The sequence below is a fragment of the Musca autumnalis genome, unplaced genomic scaffold (genome assembly GCF_047663935.1).
Source record: "Musca autumnalis isolate F117 unplaced genomic scaffold, ASM4766393v1 scaffold_4, whole genome shotgun sequence".
Classification (NCBI taxonomy): Eukaryota; Metazoa; Arthropoda; class Insecta; order Diptera; family Muscidae; genus Musca; species Musca autumnalis.
The window spans coordinates 245,978,215-245,997,155 of record NW_027411977.1 but is presented as its reverse complement, the minus strand read 5'-3'; the positions used below and the strand labels follow the sequence as shown (position 1 = coordinate 245,997,155).

Sequence of the window (18,941 nt, the reverse complement as noted above, 5' to 3'; positions counted from 1 at the left end):
TGGTTCTCAACGGAAAAAATTCTCCACTAAAAATGACTCAGATAGGTCCACGTTTTTGTATAGGCGCCATATAACAATGTTACCACCAGTTATTTCGAATATTTTATATACATTTTTTAACCGAATTTGCTGAAATTTGACATTTGATGTTCTCAATGATCAAAAAAAAAAAAAAAAAAAAAAAAAAAAAAAATTCTCCACTGAAAATTACCAATATGGGCCACCATGTAACGATACCTCCCGATTTAAGGTATTTTGGGGATTTTATAAAAGTGCCAACAGTTTGAAGAAATTTTTTAATAAATTTTTGACCTAATAAGGACATTTGAAGTATCCATGGTCGAACAATTTTTGCACCTAGCAGGAAACTTATTATTCCATTATAGTTTAGAATATTGAATGGAGGGTATAAAACGTTGGGCCCGGTCGAACTTAATGTTTTTTACTTGTTTTCTTTGCGTCATCGCTTATTTTATTTCATTTAGAGTCCAACGAATATCGGAGCTCGGTTTTGTTTTCATAAGTTTTTCGGAATTTTGCGTTCCAATACATCCTATAAACGTTAAGATTAGAGTTGGATAATCTAGTTCCTAGTTCCAAAACGTATTTGTAACATCATGAAATGTAACGTGTGATATTAAGTATACGCAGTTTGTTCAAAAAAAAATGTGGGCCATTGGAACTGCGTAGTGAACGAGATAGTTCCATATAGTTCCTTTGGCACAACTCTTGTTAAAATACGTTTTAATGCAGTCATTCCCATACAATATCTGCTGTATGTTTCGGGTATTTGTCCTGTTGGAAGTACCATGCTCCTCGTAGAACCAATCTCCAGATTGCACACATTATTGGTCTACATGCAGCCCCACACGATAATATATTTAGGCCGCAATCGCTGTCGTTTTCTTCTTCGTCTATGGAATATATGTTTGCTAAGAGCACTTCGAACATGTAGTAGTATGCAGAGGTATTCCAAGGGTTTTATGCACAATAACTTTCATATAACTCTTAAGTCTTGCAGCAATTTTATATAGACTTTGTACCGGCTATATGACGATTGGTCGTAAAGATTACAAAAATTGGTACAAACATTAATAAAAATTTATTTAAAATACTAAATCCCGAAAATTGCTTCCATGCCCTGTGTACATTTTTAGAGATAACTGATAAAAAAATAAATAAATACCAAAAATAAATATTCTTCGGAGACCCCCTATGTGGTATACCAATCTTCATATCTCGACGAGATAAAGCGATTTTGAGATGTGTGTCCCTCCGTCCGTCTGTCCATTATAAATTGTAATCAAACTCTAGGCCGCAAGTATGGACCGATCGTCTTGAAATTTTGTATGGAGGTCGGGTTCAGACCAAAATACATCCCTATTTTTGTTGGAAAATATTTAGCGGGTGAAATGGACCAAAAACATAATATTTATGGAATGGAATGGAATTGTTTGTCGCAATAATAGTCTGATCAATTTTAAATATAGTAAGAGTATATGTCAAAGAAAGAAACTTGCAATCGGAGATGGCGATCAGATAATATTTAGAAGGTTAAATGGACCACGACTTTTGTGTAAACATTGTGAAAATTTGGAATATAAAGCTTATATTTTTATTCTTGGAAGACATATTCCGGGTAAGTAAGGTATACATGGAAAAGGAACTTTGACATTTCTATTGATGTCAATTGTGTTGGTGTACATGATCAGATAACAGAGTTGCAGCCTTATATATCCAATTATTACTTTGTAGTGTAAAAATACACTAGAGGTCGCAATTATAACTCAATTGTTACGAAATTTTGCACGAGGTAAGACTTTAGGTCGAAGAAGGTGTCTACAATCTTGGATGATGATCTGACATTATTTAGCGAGTGAAATGGACCATTACTTTTGTATGAAAAATATAAACATTTTATATTTGGTCCACATTTTAAATCCTGGAGGGCATATACCGCCAATGTAGCCTACATATGAAAAAAGAGTGACTGACCTTTCCCGTATACAAATGGCATTAATGAGTTTGGTAGATAACGAGGCTACTGCCTAGTATAGAATGGGTTTTCCCGTGCTATAAATTGTCTTTATCATGACAGAGAAATTCCAAGTTTATGGATTATTGCAAAATACGTGGAGCCCAAGCATATTAATTGTCCAATTGGATGTTTATACACATCGCACCAAAATTTTTAACTTTTTATTGAGAAAATGATTAACCCTACTTACTATAAAAATCTGGCAAGACTTTGTCTACTCTTTCGTCAAAAAAATACCGGTATTTCACTTTTCATGTCTTAAGAGTAATTATTTATGTATCAATAGTTTTGTCTTTACTGAAAAAAGGAAACTTTGATTTACTACCTTTTTGTTGAACATGTAAGATATATCGCTTTGCCACCTTTTTTTTAAAATGTACACGGAGTCGCTACTGTTAATTCTTTTTTTTTTTTTTTTTTTTTTGAAACATTACTTTTGGTGAAAGTAAAGGCAACCCCTGACCTCCTCCTGGCGTATAATTTTGGGATTTAAACATACAACAATTTACCGCCGAGTCCGAATAGCGTGTCCTAAGACACCACTTGTAGAGAAGTTTTTCATGACTGAAATACTCAAGAAATGCCAAAAATATTACGAACGGGATATTTTGCACCGTTGGCGTATTCCCCGGAAAGGTAACTTCAAATTTTCAACCCCTCAGTAATGTTGGCGACATTTTCTGAGTATTTCAGTTGTGTAGATAAAATAAGTTTATTTTTCCATAAAGGAATTTTGATTTGCTGAAAGCTAATTCCCACACGAGTAGTGGTGTAGGGTATCACATGGTCGGCCCCGTCTGACTATAGCCTTTGCTTACTTTTTTTATAATGTGATTTTTAAAAATTCAATATCTCGCCGTAAAAAATAAGGGAAATCTACATATATTTCCCTCAAAAATTGAAAATGTTTTGATCACTTCCTAACCATTACGAAATAAGTCCATTAAACAACACAAACATCCTTCCTTTTTGTATTGTAATTACTATTTCTACATTGTTAATTTTTTATCATAATAAATGAATTTAAACCACCATATAATTATTGAATTTTAAAAATAAAAATATTACAATATACATTTCTTTGTAATTATCCATAATTGAAGGTGTTTATTTTTTAAACAAAGCTATTTATTTAAATATGGATTGTTGCTGTGGTTAAAAATACATTTATTTCTTATAAAAACAACAAAGATGGTTGCAAGCAAAATATTATGTAGTTGGCAGCAATAATTACGATCTTTTTCCACTGACAAGTGCAATTTTTCTCCTCTACACATTATAAATTGTCTTTTGATCTTTTGCGGAAGTAATAAAAAAGCTCATTTACAATTTCCATTGTTTTTATTTATGACTGTTATACAAAAGATATACGAGAAAGTTCCTCGGTATTACGTGTGTCATTTTTTGCAAGAAAAAAATCTTATGGTCATTTTTGCAATACTTAATGATTATTTGGAATAAGGCCAATGATGACGTTGGGAATCTTCAGAAGAAAACTCGTTGATGAGAAATTCAACATCAATGAGTTGTCGATACTTATACTCTTCTTTTGAAATATAATAATGAGAAGAATAAAGTACACAATAAATCAAAGTGATGCCATTATGGAAAACTCTCTTGATTACCTAGGGCTCTTGAAAACCTAAAACCCTGTTTTATAGAAAATCTCCTAAATTTGTAAAAATTGTAGGAAACCTCTTAGTTTTGTAAAAAAGAAAAGATCTGTAGAAAACCTCCCAATTTTATTAAATTGAATTTAAATTTTTATATTTTCATAATCATTTTTTGTTTCGGAAACTCCCACAAAATCCCCCTTTCATTATGTGGCCCATGATCCAGTATCCCATTAAAATAACAAAAACCAATTTAATTATATGTTTGTTTATAAAAATTTGTTGTATTTTATTTAATTTATGTTTTTCATTTAATTGTCTTATTTTGTTGTATTTTAAAACTAAATTATTAATATTAAGTAATATAAACAAAAATTGATGCAATTTTTGTTTGTTTAGGCGAAATATTGTTTTTTTGTTTAAAACTAAAATAATGCTTATAAACTATATATTACATAATGCTATTAGTTTTCATTTTTCTTAATTAGGGGTGAAATTCAAAAAATTACAAAACATAACTTTTTCAAAATTTTTACCATTACAAAAAAGAACTAAGAAAAAAATCAACGAAACTTCTTATCACAATCGCTTTGATGAGTTTTGGAAAATATGAGGAGAAGAAGGAAACTTATTTACCAAAAAATATAACTAAGGAATTTTCTTAAAAATAATAGAAAAGCTTTTATAGAATTTCGTTGTTTTGGCCATTGGGGCTTTTTTGTAGATTTTGGAAAAAATATTTTTTGAAGATTGTTTTGTACTATGGCATCTTTGTTGGTAGGCTGTCTGGCTGGCTGACTGATTGGCAGGCTGGATCTTTGAATTTCCCCCCTTTGATTTGGTGTGGTTGTCATTTGGCAGCTTATTTCTGATGGGAACTGGGTGATGTGTTCTGTTGCTGTGTGGAACCACTCGAAGATGTTCGACTCAGGATTGAGGGTGTGGATTGCAGATATTGCCTTAACACATCATAGACCACTGAGGCCACATAACGCCAATGGGCTTCACGCATTGCCAAAATTTGTTGCTCTTGTTGTCGGGCCTTACGCATTAAAGCGGCTTGATCGGGAATATAGAAAGCTACGGCCATCTTTGCTTTGGTTTGTTTTTGTGATTAACAAATTATTTCTTTGAATTACACAATTTCTTGTAATATTGTTTTTATCGATTGTCTTTTACGAGTTTTTCACTTTGCTTAAAGTCTTTTTGTATTTTTCTTTCGCTTGATGATGATTCAATATTTTTGTTGTTCTTGTAAAAAATCACGCTTCTTGTGGTTTTATTTTTCTCACACAAAAATGTATTAATTTTTTTTAAATCTTTATTGAATTGCTTTGTTAGGAACGCACAACCTTTAGGTTTGATGGTTGAATGGGAACTGATTTAATTGTGCAACTCAGAGCGCCTTTTATACGTTACTTGCTCTTTGTGCTCACCCAGAGCTCTCAAAATCCACTCCACTTAGGGTTTTTACCGTAAAAATTATACCACAATGCTCTCATGGGCACTAAAACGAGAGAGCGCCACCAAGAGAGCAAGGGAGAAAAAACATGACGACAAGAGTATTTCGTGAAATACCGTTGTTTTCGAACACACGAACATGAACCCGCCAAAAAATACGTTTGTTTACGATTCTTGGCAGGGGGCTTGTTTTTACTATTTTGTTGACATCGCTCATTCGCATCCGAGTTTTACTTCGAAATATTGATATACTGGATGTGTGTACGTACGACGCTGCGGCGTGTGTAGTGAAAACATTGAGGCCTGCTGCTTGCTATCAAGCAAATTGTGCCGCCACATACGACCAGAAGAACGTGCGGCTTGTGTGATTTGTTTTGGTTGTTGTTTTTTATTTCTGATTCTTTAGAGGCCATTAACTAAGGGTGCCAAAGTTACAGGTCGTTGAGTTATTTTTGTGCCAGGCCACAATGGCAAAGAAATATGTATCTGGTTGGAGAGCAGGGCCAAAAGGGGAGCACAATTTCCTTGACTAAATAAAGTAGTCCTAGGAAACGCCTAATGGTTTCTTATTACAGTGAGAAGTTTTCATCCCCTAATATTGTAAGGCAAGTTTCTTAGGAATGTATTATGTTGTTGTTGTTGTTGTGTATCTTAAGGATGTAGCTTCCTTTTTGGCGCCAATTTTATGTTTTTTGTTACAAATCGTTTTATTTACAGCACGTCTCTATGCTGTGTGTATGCCATTGCCAATTTAGCCTAAGGGTGGTTTTTGCCCTCCAAATTGCCTGTCTGGCTGGATGGTTGTCCTTAACATCCTTAGAAATCCTTTGTGGCAGCAACAACACATACATTGTTAGGTTTTTTATGTTTTATTTCCTTATGGTTGTTGCTGTTCCTGCTGTTCAGGATGATTTCAGAAAAGGGCGGAGTTTTAGAAATTCCTAGATTTTGTTGGTTTTCGTGTGTCTTCTTCAAACGCACATAATCTCTATACACTTTCTCTTTTTGGCCTTAGATTCACAACGTTAAGGTATTGCTGTCTGTGGCTTTTAATATTACCCGGCTTCTTGTGAAGAGACCTCATAAAAGGGAGGAGCCAAGCATAAATGGTATGTTTTCTTTTTTACTTTAACTTCACATTTTCTATATTATCTTTATGTTGGTACAACAAAAAAGGTTTTGTATACAGACCATGACCGTAATTTTTCCTCACACAGTTCCCAAGTGTTAGCAGTGCCAGCCAGCAGCATAGAGTGTGTATACCTGCTTTGTATGGCAGATGATGATTCATCATCTACTGGGTGGAGTTTTTGTAATGTTGGTTGGTATCTTTTTTTGTTTGAGTTTCGTTACATATTTTTTGTGTGTTTTATTTGTAAAACTTTTGAGGTTTGTGATTTGTAGAATCTTAGCCAAGATGGCTGATTTTTAAGAACACACTTTTCTATATACAAACATATTCACATTTTAACAACGGGGGCGTCTTATTCATTCAGCCATTATAATAATGATTTATTAAAATTAATGATTTTTTCTCTCAACTTTTATTTGAGTCATGCAGGGAGTCCACCGAAAATTGCTTTAATTGAGGGTGATTTTTTCTTTCTTTGAATAAAGAAAAATATAGGAAAATAGAAAAAATACAAAATCTATTGCAAAATTAATTCGAATTGTATCCAAATTGCCGAAACATACTACGAAAATCAAGAATGGCATTAATATAAATGCTTAATGTTTTATTAAATAACCAGATAATTAGCTCTTCTAATCGAAAAACGCCAAGTGAAAATGTCAGAAAAACCATTGTTTTCCCAGCAAAATATGGAGAAGCGGTTCAGATTTGTAATGGAGAATATTTCAGGTCCGCTGGAGTTGTATTAGGATGATGTTATATTTTTTGATGAGACGTATTTTCTACCCCATTTCTTCGAGTTCATTGTCAGACTGAGTGTTTCATCGAGGGTTTTAAATTTATCAAAAGATTTTATATATAATCCTTTCTTTCTCTAATGTAGTTTGTCGGATTTTTACTCCCAATAATGCTGTTTAGGATTTAATCGTCCCTGTTCCCTATTTTATCCTAACGCGATATATTTATAAAAGTTTAAAACATATATATTTATATTTATAAAAGTTAAAGTCCAATTCTTCATGCCTACGTGGTACGTAAATTCCGGAAAATATCTTGAAAACCGTTTCGTCATTTTCTAAGATTTAACATATTTAATAAGTGGCCGGAACTTCGGCTCATTTGATTGGCTGCACAATCAACGTTGTCTCGCAAATTAAGTTTTAATTAATTTACATGGGTTCGTAATTTTCGCAAATATAGCGATTATAAAACGATAGGGACGAAATCCATCAACAAATATATAGCCTATTTGCACTACGGGATATTCCTGGATATTTTCTGAATATAGTATGAAATATGGTTCAGTAGTTTTGGAAGTCGTGATAATTTTTGTTCCATAAAATTTTTTTTCTATAAAAACCATTTACAAAAATTATTCAATTCGGGGCAGCCGTTCTCAGCTGATGCAATTACCAACGTACGACATTTGATTTTTATTTATAAAAATATAGCGTTTTTTTAAATATGGCATTAGGGAGGTACCACGCTCCCTCCAAAATTCAACAAAATATGCAGACATTTTTCATCGGGGGCAGTAGTTTTGTACATGCAACATATTTAAAGAAGTTGGCGTAAAAGTGGGCGTGGTTAATTTTTCTTTCCGTAATTAAACTATGACGAACATTTAAAAAATTATCCAAATCGTCCCAGCCGGTCTCAACTTATGCAATTACCAACGAACGACATTTGATTTTTACCTATATAGATTTTAAAAGTGGACGTAGGATAGGAGACGCATGCACCATTGTCTCGCAAATTAATTTTCGCAACGCAGCATTCGTAATTTTTGTAAATATAGCGTTTTTAAAAAAACGTCCCCCCAATTCAACAAAATACATTTGTAGCCTATTTTCACAGGGGGCTATCCTAGTACATTCCTTGAAAATTTCTGCAAAATCGGGTTAGTAGTTTTGTATATATGTATAAGATATTTAAAAAAAATGGGTACAACAGTGGGCGTGGTCTTTCCATAAAAACAATAGTTGGGCTATGACGAACTATTTAAAAAAAAATATCGAAATCGCTTCAGCCGTTCTCAACTTATGTAATTACCAACGATCGACATTTAATTTTTATTTACAAAGATAAAGGGTCGCCTAAAGAAAAAAGTCGGGACAAAGACACTACTTCACATTGAACAACTTCCACAATATTGCTGGGAAATCAAGAAATGATTGAGCCTGTAATGCCGATAGTATTTAACTCCTTATGGTAATAATCTCCTTTAATATTAGTGACTGTTGTTGAAATGTCCCCAATCAAAGCTTGAATTTTTGTCATTACAATTAAAAATCCAAACAACTACAAAAGTATCAGTCTGCTGTGCCAACAGAGATATACCCCAGCCTGTGTGAATTGAGACTATCATACATGAACAGAACGTATAACGGACTTCCATCTATGTACAGAACGAATACCGGATAGACAACCGGATTAAATACCGGACGGCCACAAATAGGACTACTCATCTAGTCAAGACATTCATTTTGTATATATGGGGATTTCTGAGTGAAATCGGACACTTTTTCAAGATGAGGTTTTTGATTTCCTTTATTTTTTGCTGTGGCGATGCTGCTGATTAACAAACCATTTTAGTATATTTTCAAATTTGTTTGACTAACGGTTACAGAGATATCGCGCCTTGAAAGAGTCAAATTCGGTAAAAACTACATGCAAAGAAATACTCATAACTTCTTTAATATTGGTCCAAATGGGACCATCGTTTTTTTGATTTGTTTGTTTTTTTATCAGCTATCGGAAGAAATATTTTAAAGAAAAATGCACAGTGGGTTTCAATGCAATTTTCGGGATTTAATATTTAAAATCAATTTTTAAACATGATTGCACCCTTCGATTTTTTCAAAAAAAATTGTATGTTAAACTTCGTTCAATTACAAAAATTTTAAGCCCTATGTGGTAATGGGATTCGGACGATTACTATTTTTTCTGAATTTTGTTAAAATTTTCAATACAATTTTTCCTTTATACCTTTGTCCAAAATTTATTATTTTATTAAAAAAATTAAAAGTTTTATTTATAAATATTTGTTTTGATTTTATATTTATGAATTTATCTCAAACATCTTAAAAACTGTGTCATTTTTCGATTTTGAAAATGCATCAGCGAAAATTCCATTAAAGTCCACTGTGGATTTTTTTTTCTATTTTTTATGATAAATATATAATATATAATGATAAATATGTACTCTTAGCTTCAAAAATACAGGAAATACAAATTTTGGACAAAGGTATTAAGGAAAAATTGTATTGACAAATTTTTAAAAATTCAGAAAAAATAGTAATCGTCCGAATCCCATTACCACATAGGGCTTAAAATTTTTGTAATTGAACGTAGTTTAACATAAAATTTTTTTGAAAAAATCGAAGGGTGCAATCATGTTTAAAAATTGATTTTAAATATTAAATCCCGAAAATTGCACTGAAGCCCACTGTGCATTTTTCATTAAAATATTTCTTCCGATAGCTGATAAAAAAACAAACAAATCAAAAAAAGATGGTCCCATTTGGACCAATATTAAAGAAGTTATGAGTATTTATTTGAACATAGTTCTTTAAAAATGCGATAATTTCAATAGGCGATATCTCTGTACCGTTGGTCAAAAAATAATTTTAAAATATACTAAAATGTTCTGTTGGCTAGGAGCATAAATTGAACCAAAAACAATTGAAATCAAAAATTACTTTTCTCCGAACTGTCCGATTTCACTTAGAATTATATGTATGTGGGTCTACGGCCATGTTCTTGATACGTTAAAAATTTCAAGTTAGAACCAAATTATAATGCATTTGTTGGGGTCATAACCACGTTGGAATAACTTAGAGTATACTGCCAAAGTTACTTCTCTTCTTCTCTTTACTTCTCTTCTGTCAACAAATAAGGCGCCTTGGCATTACAGGTGTTTGAACAATTCCTCACGAGTAATCAGTGCTACTATTGTTTTAGCATTTACAAGTCATCAAACATACAGGTGTTGCAGTAGCTCGTTAAGCATGCTCATTCATGGTTAGCTATGACTTTGTCTGTTTAGCTGATGCATCCGGTCATTGCTTCATAGTTCATTGTGTTTTTGACATTTTTATTAAAAATAATTCCACCTGCTTTTTTAATGTATGCCGACTATTGGAATCTGATCGCTCTATATGATTGTATGATCCACTTATGAAAGCATAAGTCGGACCTCCATTGGTCATAAAAGTGTCCAGTGAGCTATGTAACGACTACAACTCTAGGTCAAGTAGATAATAGGGCCATATTAATGCGACTTTAGATGCAGATCGATTAATACGATATTTTTCGACTATTCAGATGGTTTGCGACTTTACAAAATGAATTTAACAGATACGAATCTTAAGTAACAGTCGAGGTTTTGAAAAAGATAAAGTATTTCGTGACATCTTCTTAAAGATCTTAGAGAATCCGGAAGTGAATAAAAGAGACACAGTATATATAAAAAATTACATGTTTCTCGCTTTTTCGATATCCTTAGAGCAACTCCAAAGTTAATTTGTGAATTGTGTCTCGCACTGTCAGTACAGGTCAAGAAGGAATCAGAAATATTTTGTTTCTTTTTGTTTCATAACTGCTCGCTTTCCACAAAAATAGTCACTAACGTTTGCTACGTTGTCACTGCGAAATAAATTATTGCGTCACTCTTCCGTGTTTTTTTTGTAATAGCAATTTTTAAAGATAAATGTAACCTTGAAATCTATTAACTGAAGATAAGAAAATTGCATTATATCTTCTCTAGAATATAGTAAAATGTAGTTTGCAGTCTATTAGTCATAAATTAAATTGATATAAATGAAATAATATTGGTTCTTTACTAAAGAAATAAGCAATTGCGGTTAGTGCTAAATAAAACCTTGAGAACAATTGCGCAATATTTCATTGCAGTTTGTTAATCCACGTAGCATTTCTCATGGAGTAGAATTCAAACAATACAATTTTTGTATACATAAAGAAAACTAACTAATTATCTTTTTAATAGATTTAAAAATATTACATAGTTTTCCGGCAAATGGTCATCAAGGAAAATTTTTTGTATTAAAGCAGTTTACGGTGTTCAGATTAGCGCCAAAGCAAATGGATCACCATATGTTTTTGTGAGCTCATTAAACACATAATAATCTTGTCTTCAAAAGAGGCAACATAAGAAATGTTCATTTTTAAAAAAATAGTGGACTGCCTTTTTTGACCATAAATTGTAAAAAATTGAAAAAAAGTTGCCTCGTTTAAAGACACAACCCACAAAAATATATGATGAAATGCTATTGGAGAAAAACGACTACGTTACATAAGAACAATACATAGTGAATTTGTTCCTTCCAATGCTCATATCTCAATTTTGTCTTTCTACTTACACTTCAAAGAAGCCAATAAAAAATTGTCGATTTTTTGAAAGTGACAAGTGGAGTATTCCCTTAATTTTCAATGATACATCCTATTATATAGCCAATTATACAGAAATATGAAAAGAGCAATAGCAATAATAAGTTAACGTATTTTGTAGTATGCAGACTTTCAACAAAAATTTGCCTGAAAGGAAATTTTTAATGACAATTTTTCCTTTGTATTTGATAACAATTTTCCCTTGTATTTTTATACCCTACACCACCTTGTGGTAAGGGGTATTATGTGTTTGTGCAGTAGTTTGTAACATGCAAAAGGAAACGAGATAGACCCATAGTTCATTTTAGGGATATACATAGAATCACTTTTTGAGTCGATTTACGCATGTCCGTCTGTCCATGTATTTTTGTAAACAAAGTACAGGTCGCATTTATTGTCCGATTCGCATGGAAATTGTGGAAGATAGTTTTTGTGGCCAAAGGACGAACGCTATTTATTTTGGTAAAAATCGGTTCTGATTTGAATATAGCCCCCAATATATCTTCACCCGATTTAAGGCATTTGGTGCACGAAACACGCTATATATTTCCGATTTCAATGAAATTTGGAATGTGCGACGAAATTTAGTCTAGAAATAAGTGTGCCAAATTATATAGAAATCGGTTCAGATTTGGATATAGTCCCCATATATATCTTCGCCCGATTTAAGGCATTTGGTGCACGAAACCCGCTATATATGTCCGATTTCAATTAAATTTGGAATGTGCGACGATATTTAGTCTAGAATTAAGTGTGCCAAATTATATAGAAATCGGTTCAAATTTGGCTATAGCTCCTATATATATTCTCGGCCGATTTTAGGTATTTGATGCACGAAACACGCTATATATGTCCAATTTTGATGAAATTTGGACTATGTGACGGAATTTGGTCTACAAATAAATGTAAAAATTATATCAAAATCTGTTCTGATTTGGATTTAGCTCCCATATATGTATATTTTACATATTCACAGTGGTGTAGGGTATTACATAGTCGGCCCGCCCGACTTTGACCCTTTCCTTACTGGTTTACAATTTGAGTTCACTAAGATGCAATCAGCAAAAGCCCCCATTAAAATACCTTGCGTCATGTATTTTAATGGGGGCTTTTGTGTTATTTTGTCAGGAAACATGGACTTGTCCTCCAAACAAGGACTAACTACTTTCGACGAAAATTTCAAAACAAACCCTTAAACTGGAGTTAAACGAAAATTTTGAACTTTTTGGTTTGGACATGATATTACGAGTTTCAAATTTGGATCAAATTGGCTGATCTCTTCGATAGTTACCGTGCAGGATAGGACCAATACGACTACAATTTGTCTGAAATGTATCACGTACAAACATACCTTTGGCTTAAAACTAGTTTACGATGAGGCACATTTTTATCGTGTGAAAGGGCATATGTATGCCCTCGTTAGCCCTAAAAACTGAAAAAAACATAATAAGTAAATAAATAAATGAAAGTTTCGTTATATACGAGCGAAACAAATAGACCTCTATTTTGCATACTTTCTACCCAGTGATATCCTATAATGCCGAATTTTCAGCTAACTATATGTATAGGAAAGTCTGCTATCCCCGTCATAATACCGTGAAGTTCATCTGAAAGTTGCTTAATAAATTAATTCTCCATAGACAGTTTCTGGCCTACACGCCATTTGAAATTTTTTTGGAAGGTTTGACAGTTTTTAGCCTAAACGAACTCAAGACAGTTTGACATACGGTTATGTGTTGTGTTGTTTAAAGTGACTTGAAAAAAAATTATTTTACTTGAGTACATTTTGGTCCGATCATTTTTCACAACTTTCGACGTGGATAATCACGACAAGAATGCATCGATCAATTTAACTCTTTGTATGTCGATAAAGGACATCCAAGGCCACTATGAAAAACTCGCTAAAAATCGAAGGTCGTGAAGACCGTCCAAAAACGACCGTTGGTCCAGAAAAAATTAAACCTTGCGTGAACGGATAATGCAAGATCGCTGTGTTATATAGAGGCATCCTTGGGTATTTCATCCACTAACTAACATTTGATATTGCATGAATAACTGGCCGCAAAAACGGATTTCTCTCGTTAGATCCAGCACCATTTGAGGATCGCTCAAAAAGGCTCTTGTTGATTTGTGCAAAGAAATTGTGAATCACGGTGCTTCAAAAGAAGTTTATAAGATCGTCACAGACGAGGAATCTTGGATCTATGCGTATGAGTCCGAAAAAACAAAAAAACAATCATCGACCGATGGAGGCTTTTTAAGGTGAACCAAATCCAACGAAAACTGCAGTTCGAAGCAAATTGTCGCCTGATTCATCGGCTAAACTGACCATGTTGCTACTATACGACTTGAGGAACGTAGGAGGTTAATTCTGAGTGGTACACTAATTCGAAAAACCAACAAGAAAAGACGAATCATTGTGCATCATGCCAGTGTGGGCTGGGGCTGGGCAAAACTTGAATGACTTCATTTGATTCCCGCACATCAAGAAAAAAGAGTGGTCAACAATTTTCGTCGCCAGAAGATGCTGTTGAAGCATGTTTTGGAGGTGTATCAATCGGAGTGGAAAATTTATATAAGATTTGGTTTGTGCGCATGAAAAGTGTATAAATCATGCTGGAGAATACTTTGATGATAAATATTCGCATTTTCATTATTAGGTTAGAATTTTTCTAGTTTCCCTCGTATAAGAAAACGTGAGAAAAGTTGTGAGAATAAAGAATTATTTTATATAAAAAAATGTGAAATTTATTTTGCAATCAACCTACACGACGAACATTGGAATTCAAGGAAACTTTAAGATATTCCTTAAGGCAAGTCAAGATGAAATGCAAGACCTTGAAATTTTACCATGATTCATTCCACCACCACCTGAACAAAGCAATGGGAATACAAGTTATATTATGGTTAAGCCCTTGGCGGCAGGACACCAAGAAATTTCCGTTTTTGGCGTAATAATCAGGTGTTGTGGTTCAACCCAGTCAAAAGCCAGTTCATAACGTCTGTTATTTCGTCGGATTCCACCAAACTTAATACAGACGTTGCATCTACTGAAGCCAGCATTCTATCGGAAGTATGTGGCATCATACCAAATCCTCCAGATTTTAATATGTACGAAACGCTGGATTCCTGTTCTATGAAAATTTGAAATGCAATATATTTTCTTCATAATATACATATTTCAAATATACAAAATTTGACATCAAAAATTGACGAGCTTACAACGAAGATTGAAGAAATGGCTAGTAGTGGCAGGATTCGTTCTAAATCCAGAAGTCGGTCAAAATGTGAAACAGAATAAAAGCAGATTTGTTGGTATCAGTACAAGTCTGGAGATCGTGCAAATAAATGTGTGCATTCTTGTTCACGGTCTCCAAATCCTCCATTGTCTTTGGTGACGGACATGGATATCTCATACGGTTTGACATTGTGGGCGGAGCTTCAAATTGTGCAGTAGTTCCGCCCTGTGACAAACGTTAAAATTTAATGAAAAAAGGCAGTACATATTCTCTGTACATTAGATTAGAAAAAACATAATACTAAATGAAGTTGGATTTTACTATTTTTGAGACTCTCAAAATTTTTCAACTAAAAACCTGTAGATCATGGGAAAAGATTTTAAACTACACTCTTCTGCCAGACGGTAAAAATAATTTTCGTACACATACCAAAAATCTGTGCTGTGTAGGCATTGGTCTCGAGATCTTGAACTCAAAATGTTAGGCAACAGCCAAATTAGCAGGAAAATATTTCTAAAATCATTAAAATTTTTAACATTAAGTGTGACCACAGAGGGTCTTCCCTCCCCTAGGTCTTTTAAAAAAAACTATTTTTATTTTTTTATATTTTGTTTGTTAAGTTATATTGCATTTTTGATCATAATATGACAAATACATAAAATACGGGAAATTCATATGCTATATTTCTTTGTGATCTTTCCGTTTACGAACTGACACATAAACCGTAGATCATTATGACGTACAATTGAGTATATTTCTGGAAATGTGTGAATGCCATCACCGCAGTCATTAACTTCTGCTTTCATCTTTCACACAACAAAAACAATCAAAAGCATGAATGAGAAAATCTCATTTTGTATTGACGTCAGGTAAATATTGTGACAATTATTCAGAAAGTCTCGTATTAAAGGCTAGTATTTTAGCAAGATTATGAAATAAGCCTTCTTGTTAAGTATGTATTTAAAATTAAATTAATCTTCCGATAATTATCAAAAGTAGATATTATTTTTCCCCTCAAATAAAAATATTTTTTTTCATTACATTTTTCATTTTTAGTAAATAAATTTGGCCCTCGTTTATTTATGTCTGAAAATAAAACTGTCAATAAATTAAATCGTGTGCCACAGAATTGGTTAGCAACAAAATATGAGCATCGTCTGCCAAAAATGAATTTATAAGCATTCAGCCATTAAACTGGTTTATATATCGGCACATATATCTGATATAGTCAAAACAAATAAATAAAACAAACACATTGTTTTTTGTTTTGATTTCGTTATTGAAATGGGAAACACAATAGGTTTTGTTTTTGTTTTTAATTATTTTGTTTAATCTGATGTAATTGTAGGAAATTAAAAAATAATCCATTTATATATGGGTCGAAGACCCGTCTTGACTGCGGTGAAGGATCACTGCACCGGGAAATACATCGGGAACATTGGATTTTTAAATTCTAATGAAAGTCTAAAAATAATATATTGTGAACTATGGATATTTTCCCAGAAAATCGCAAGGGATGTCTAATGTTAATAAGCCAATATTTATAGAACATCAATATATTTATAGAACCCCCAATTTTTATAAAACCCCCAATTCTGTGACCCTGAATATGACACTGCCAAATAATTTCGAATTCTATTGCGCGAATTCTATCTACGAACTAGAATGCCCCCGCTCATCGACCAACAATCCAATATTTAAATATCCCTTATTTAATAATCTCATCAAAATATCGGAATCGGAATATTTATTTGAGTAATGAGTGTGAACTGATTACAAAATCTCTTGATTCAAATTCAATGGACATACAATGCGGGTAATCACTTATCATCTTAACGGTAAATGGTGTTCTATTTGTATTGTGACTGACATGTGTCGTCACTTGGTGTTGAAAAAAACCAAGCCAATATTTCTGTAGTAATTTCAAGTAAACGTATAAATAAATTGGAGTAAACTATTACTAAGTCATTATCCATTTAAATAAACATTTGCATAAATAATTGCAATAAAAAAGCTAACTAATTTTAAACTAACAAATCATGGCACGCCCAATAATTTTAATCTGATCTAATTGACACGATAATGTCAAGAATGAAATTTAAAAAAAAAGAAAATTAAATAAATGCATAATTAAGAACCCATGTTTCCCACAATAACAAATCACGATCATCATTGAAGGGATCTCCTTCACAGTAAATTAACACCAACATGATAATTATGGGCTTACAAATGGTAACAACCCAAGAATTAGAAATGTGATTGGCCCCAAGCTGTTGTTAACAAATCTTTAAAATTATCAGAGTTTTCTCTCTATTTTTAAGGAAAATTGTATGGTGGCCCTAAACAATAATCAAATCATAAACAAAGACTAAGCATGCTCAATTTTGTCTGAAAATTTTGAAATATTCTCTATCACTTCATCAAACGGAAGAACAAACATATAAAACAGCAAAAACAAATAAAAGTGGCTACGTTTTAAATCGGAGCGTTGCGTTTCAAACTCCGTCCATTCTATAGAAATCATAAATTGGTTATAGTTTTGTCTGTGTGTGTTTGTCTGTCCAGAAGACATCACAGGAAAAGGTTATATTTCACTTGTACCCAAATAAGAGACAAAGAAAAAGAATAAAGAAACTGCACACTTTACCCATGGACAGACTAACGAAACTCTAAATGGACATTTAAACATTTTTAGGTATTTACGAATGGTATGTATGTATGTTTGAAAGTTTCTTTGGGTTTTGGGGACGGTGCAATCCCTGTCTTCAAAATCAAATACATGTTTAGATCATTTAATAAAATTGAATATACCACTTTAACAAATCCATTGGCGGCAATGCAGGTGTGTACCATACACAATGTGTGGTTGTATTATGCGACAGGTTGACAGATTGGTAGCAGTTTCTTTACGTAGAAATTTACATAGAAAATAAATTATTCCATTAACAACCTGTAGTAAGAGTTTAATCAACAGATCATTTTCTTACTACTATAAGCCTCTAGAAGGTAGTCTGTCTATAGAAGACCTCAGTCTGCAAAATAACTAAAGAAGATCTTATGTTTATAAAATATGTTCAGAAGGTTTTTCGTTTATAAAATACCTATAAAAGGTCTTCCGAAGCATCAATCGAAGCACCCTTTCTGATAAGGTCCATCGAAGCACCATTTCTTTCAGAAAACCTCTATAGAAGCACCCTTTCATTCCTTCAGAAAGCGTCTACAGAAGCACCCTATCTCTGAGAAAGGTCTACAGGAGCACACTTTCTTTGAGAAAGGGTCTACAGAAGCACCACTTCGCTCCGAGAGTCCACAGAAGCACCCCTTATTTGAGAATGGGTCTACAGAAGCACCCTTTCTTTGAGAAAAGGTCTACAGAAGCATTTTTCTGTGAGAAAGAAGCACCCTCTCTTTGAGAAAGGGTCTAAAGAAGCACGCTTTCGCTCCGAAAGAGTCCATGGAAGCACCCCTTCTTTGAGAAAGGGTCTACAGAAGCGCCCTTTTGTTCCGAAAGAGTCTATAGAAGCACCCTTTCTTTGAGAAAAGGTCTACAGAAGCACCCTTTCTTTGAGAAAAGGTCTACAGAAGCACCCTTTCTTTGAGAAAAGGTCTACAGAAGCACCCATTCTTTGAGAAAGGGTCTACAGAAGCACCCTTTCTTTGAGAAAAGGTCTACAGAAGCCCCCTTTCTTTGAGAAAGTGTCTAAAGAAGCCCCCTTTCTTTAAAAAAGGTTCTACAGAAGCACCCTTTCGCTCCGAAAGGGTTCATAGAATCACCTTTTCTTACAGAAAGAGTCCATAGAAGCACCCTTTCTTTCACAAGGGGACTATAAAAACAACATTTTCATTCACAAGGGGTTTATAGGAGCACCCTTTCTTTCACAAAAGGTCTAAAGGAGCACCCTATCTTTCACAAGGGGTCTACATGAGCAATCTTTCTTTCAAAAAGGGTCTACAAGAGCACACTTTCCTTCAGAAGGAGTCAATAGGAGCAACCTCTCATTCATAAAGGGTCTACAAGAGCACCCTTTCCTTCAGAAAGGGTCAGTAGG

The 18,941-nt window shown here is 33.4% G+C and overlaps 1 protein-coding gene across 1 annotated transcript; it reads right to left on the bottom strand.

The window, feature by feature from the left end:
- Positions 1 to 3,908: 3,908 nt before the first annotated feature.
- On the bottom strand, positions 3,909 to 5,030 carry rpr (reaper). The gene has a single exon (XM_073981795.1). It carries the CDS (start codon positions 4,739 to 4,741, stop codon positions 4,514 to 4,516), a length of 228 nt encoding a protein of 75 aa, XP_073837896.1. The 5' UTR covers positions 4,742 to 5,030; the 3' UTR covers positions 3,909 to 4,513.
- Between the last annotated feature and the right edge of the window lie 13,911 nt (positions 5,031 to 18,941).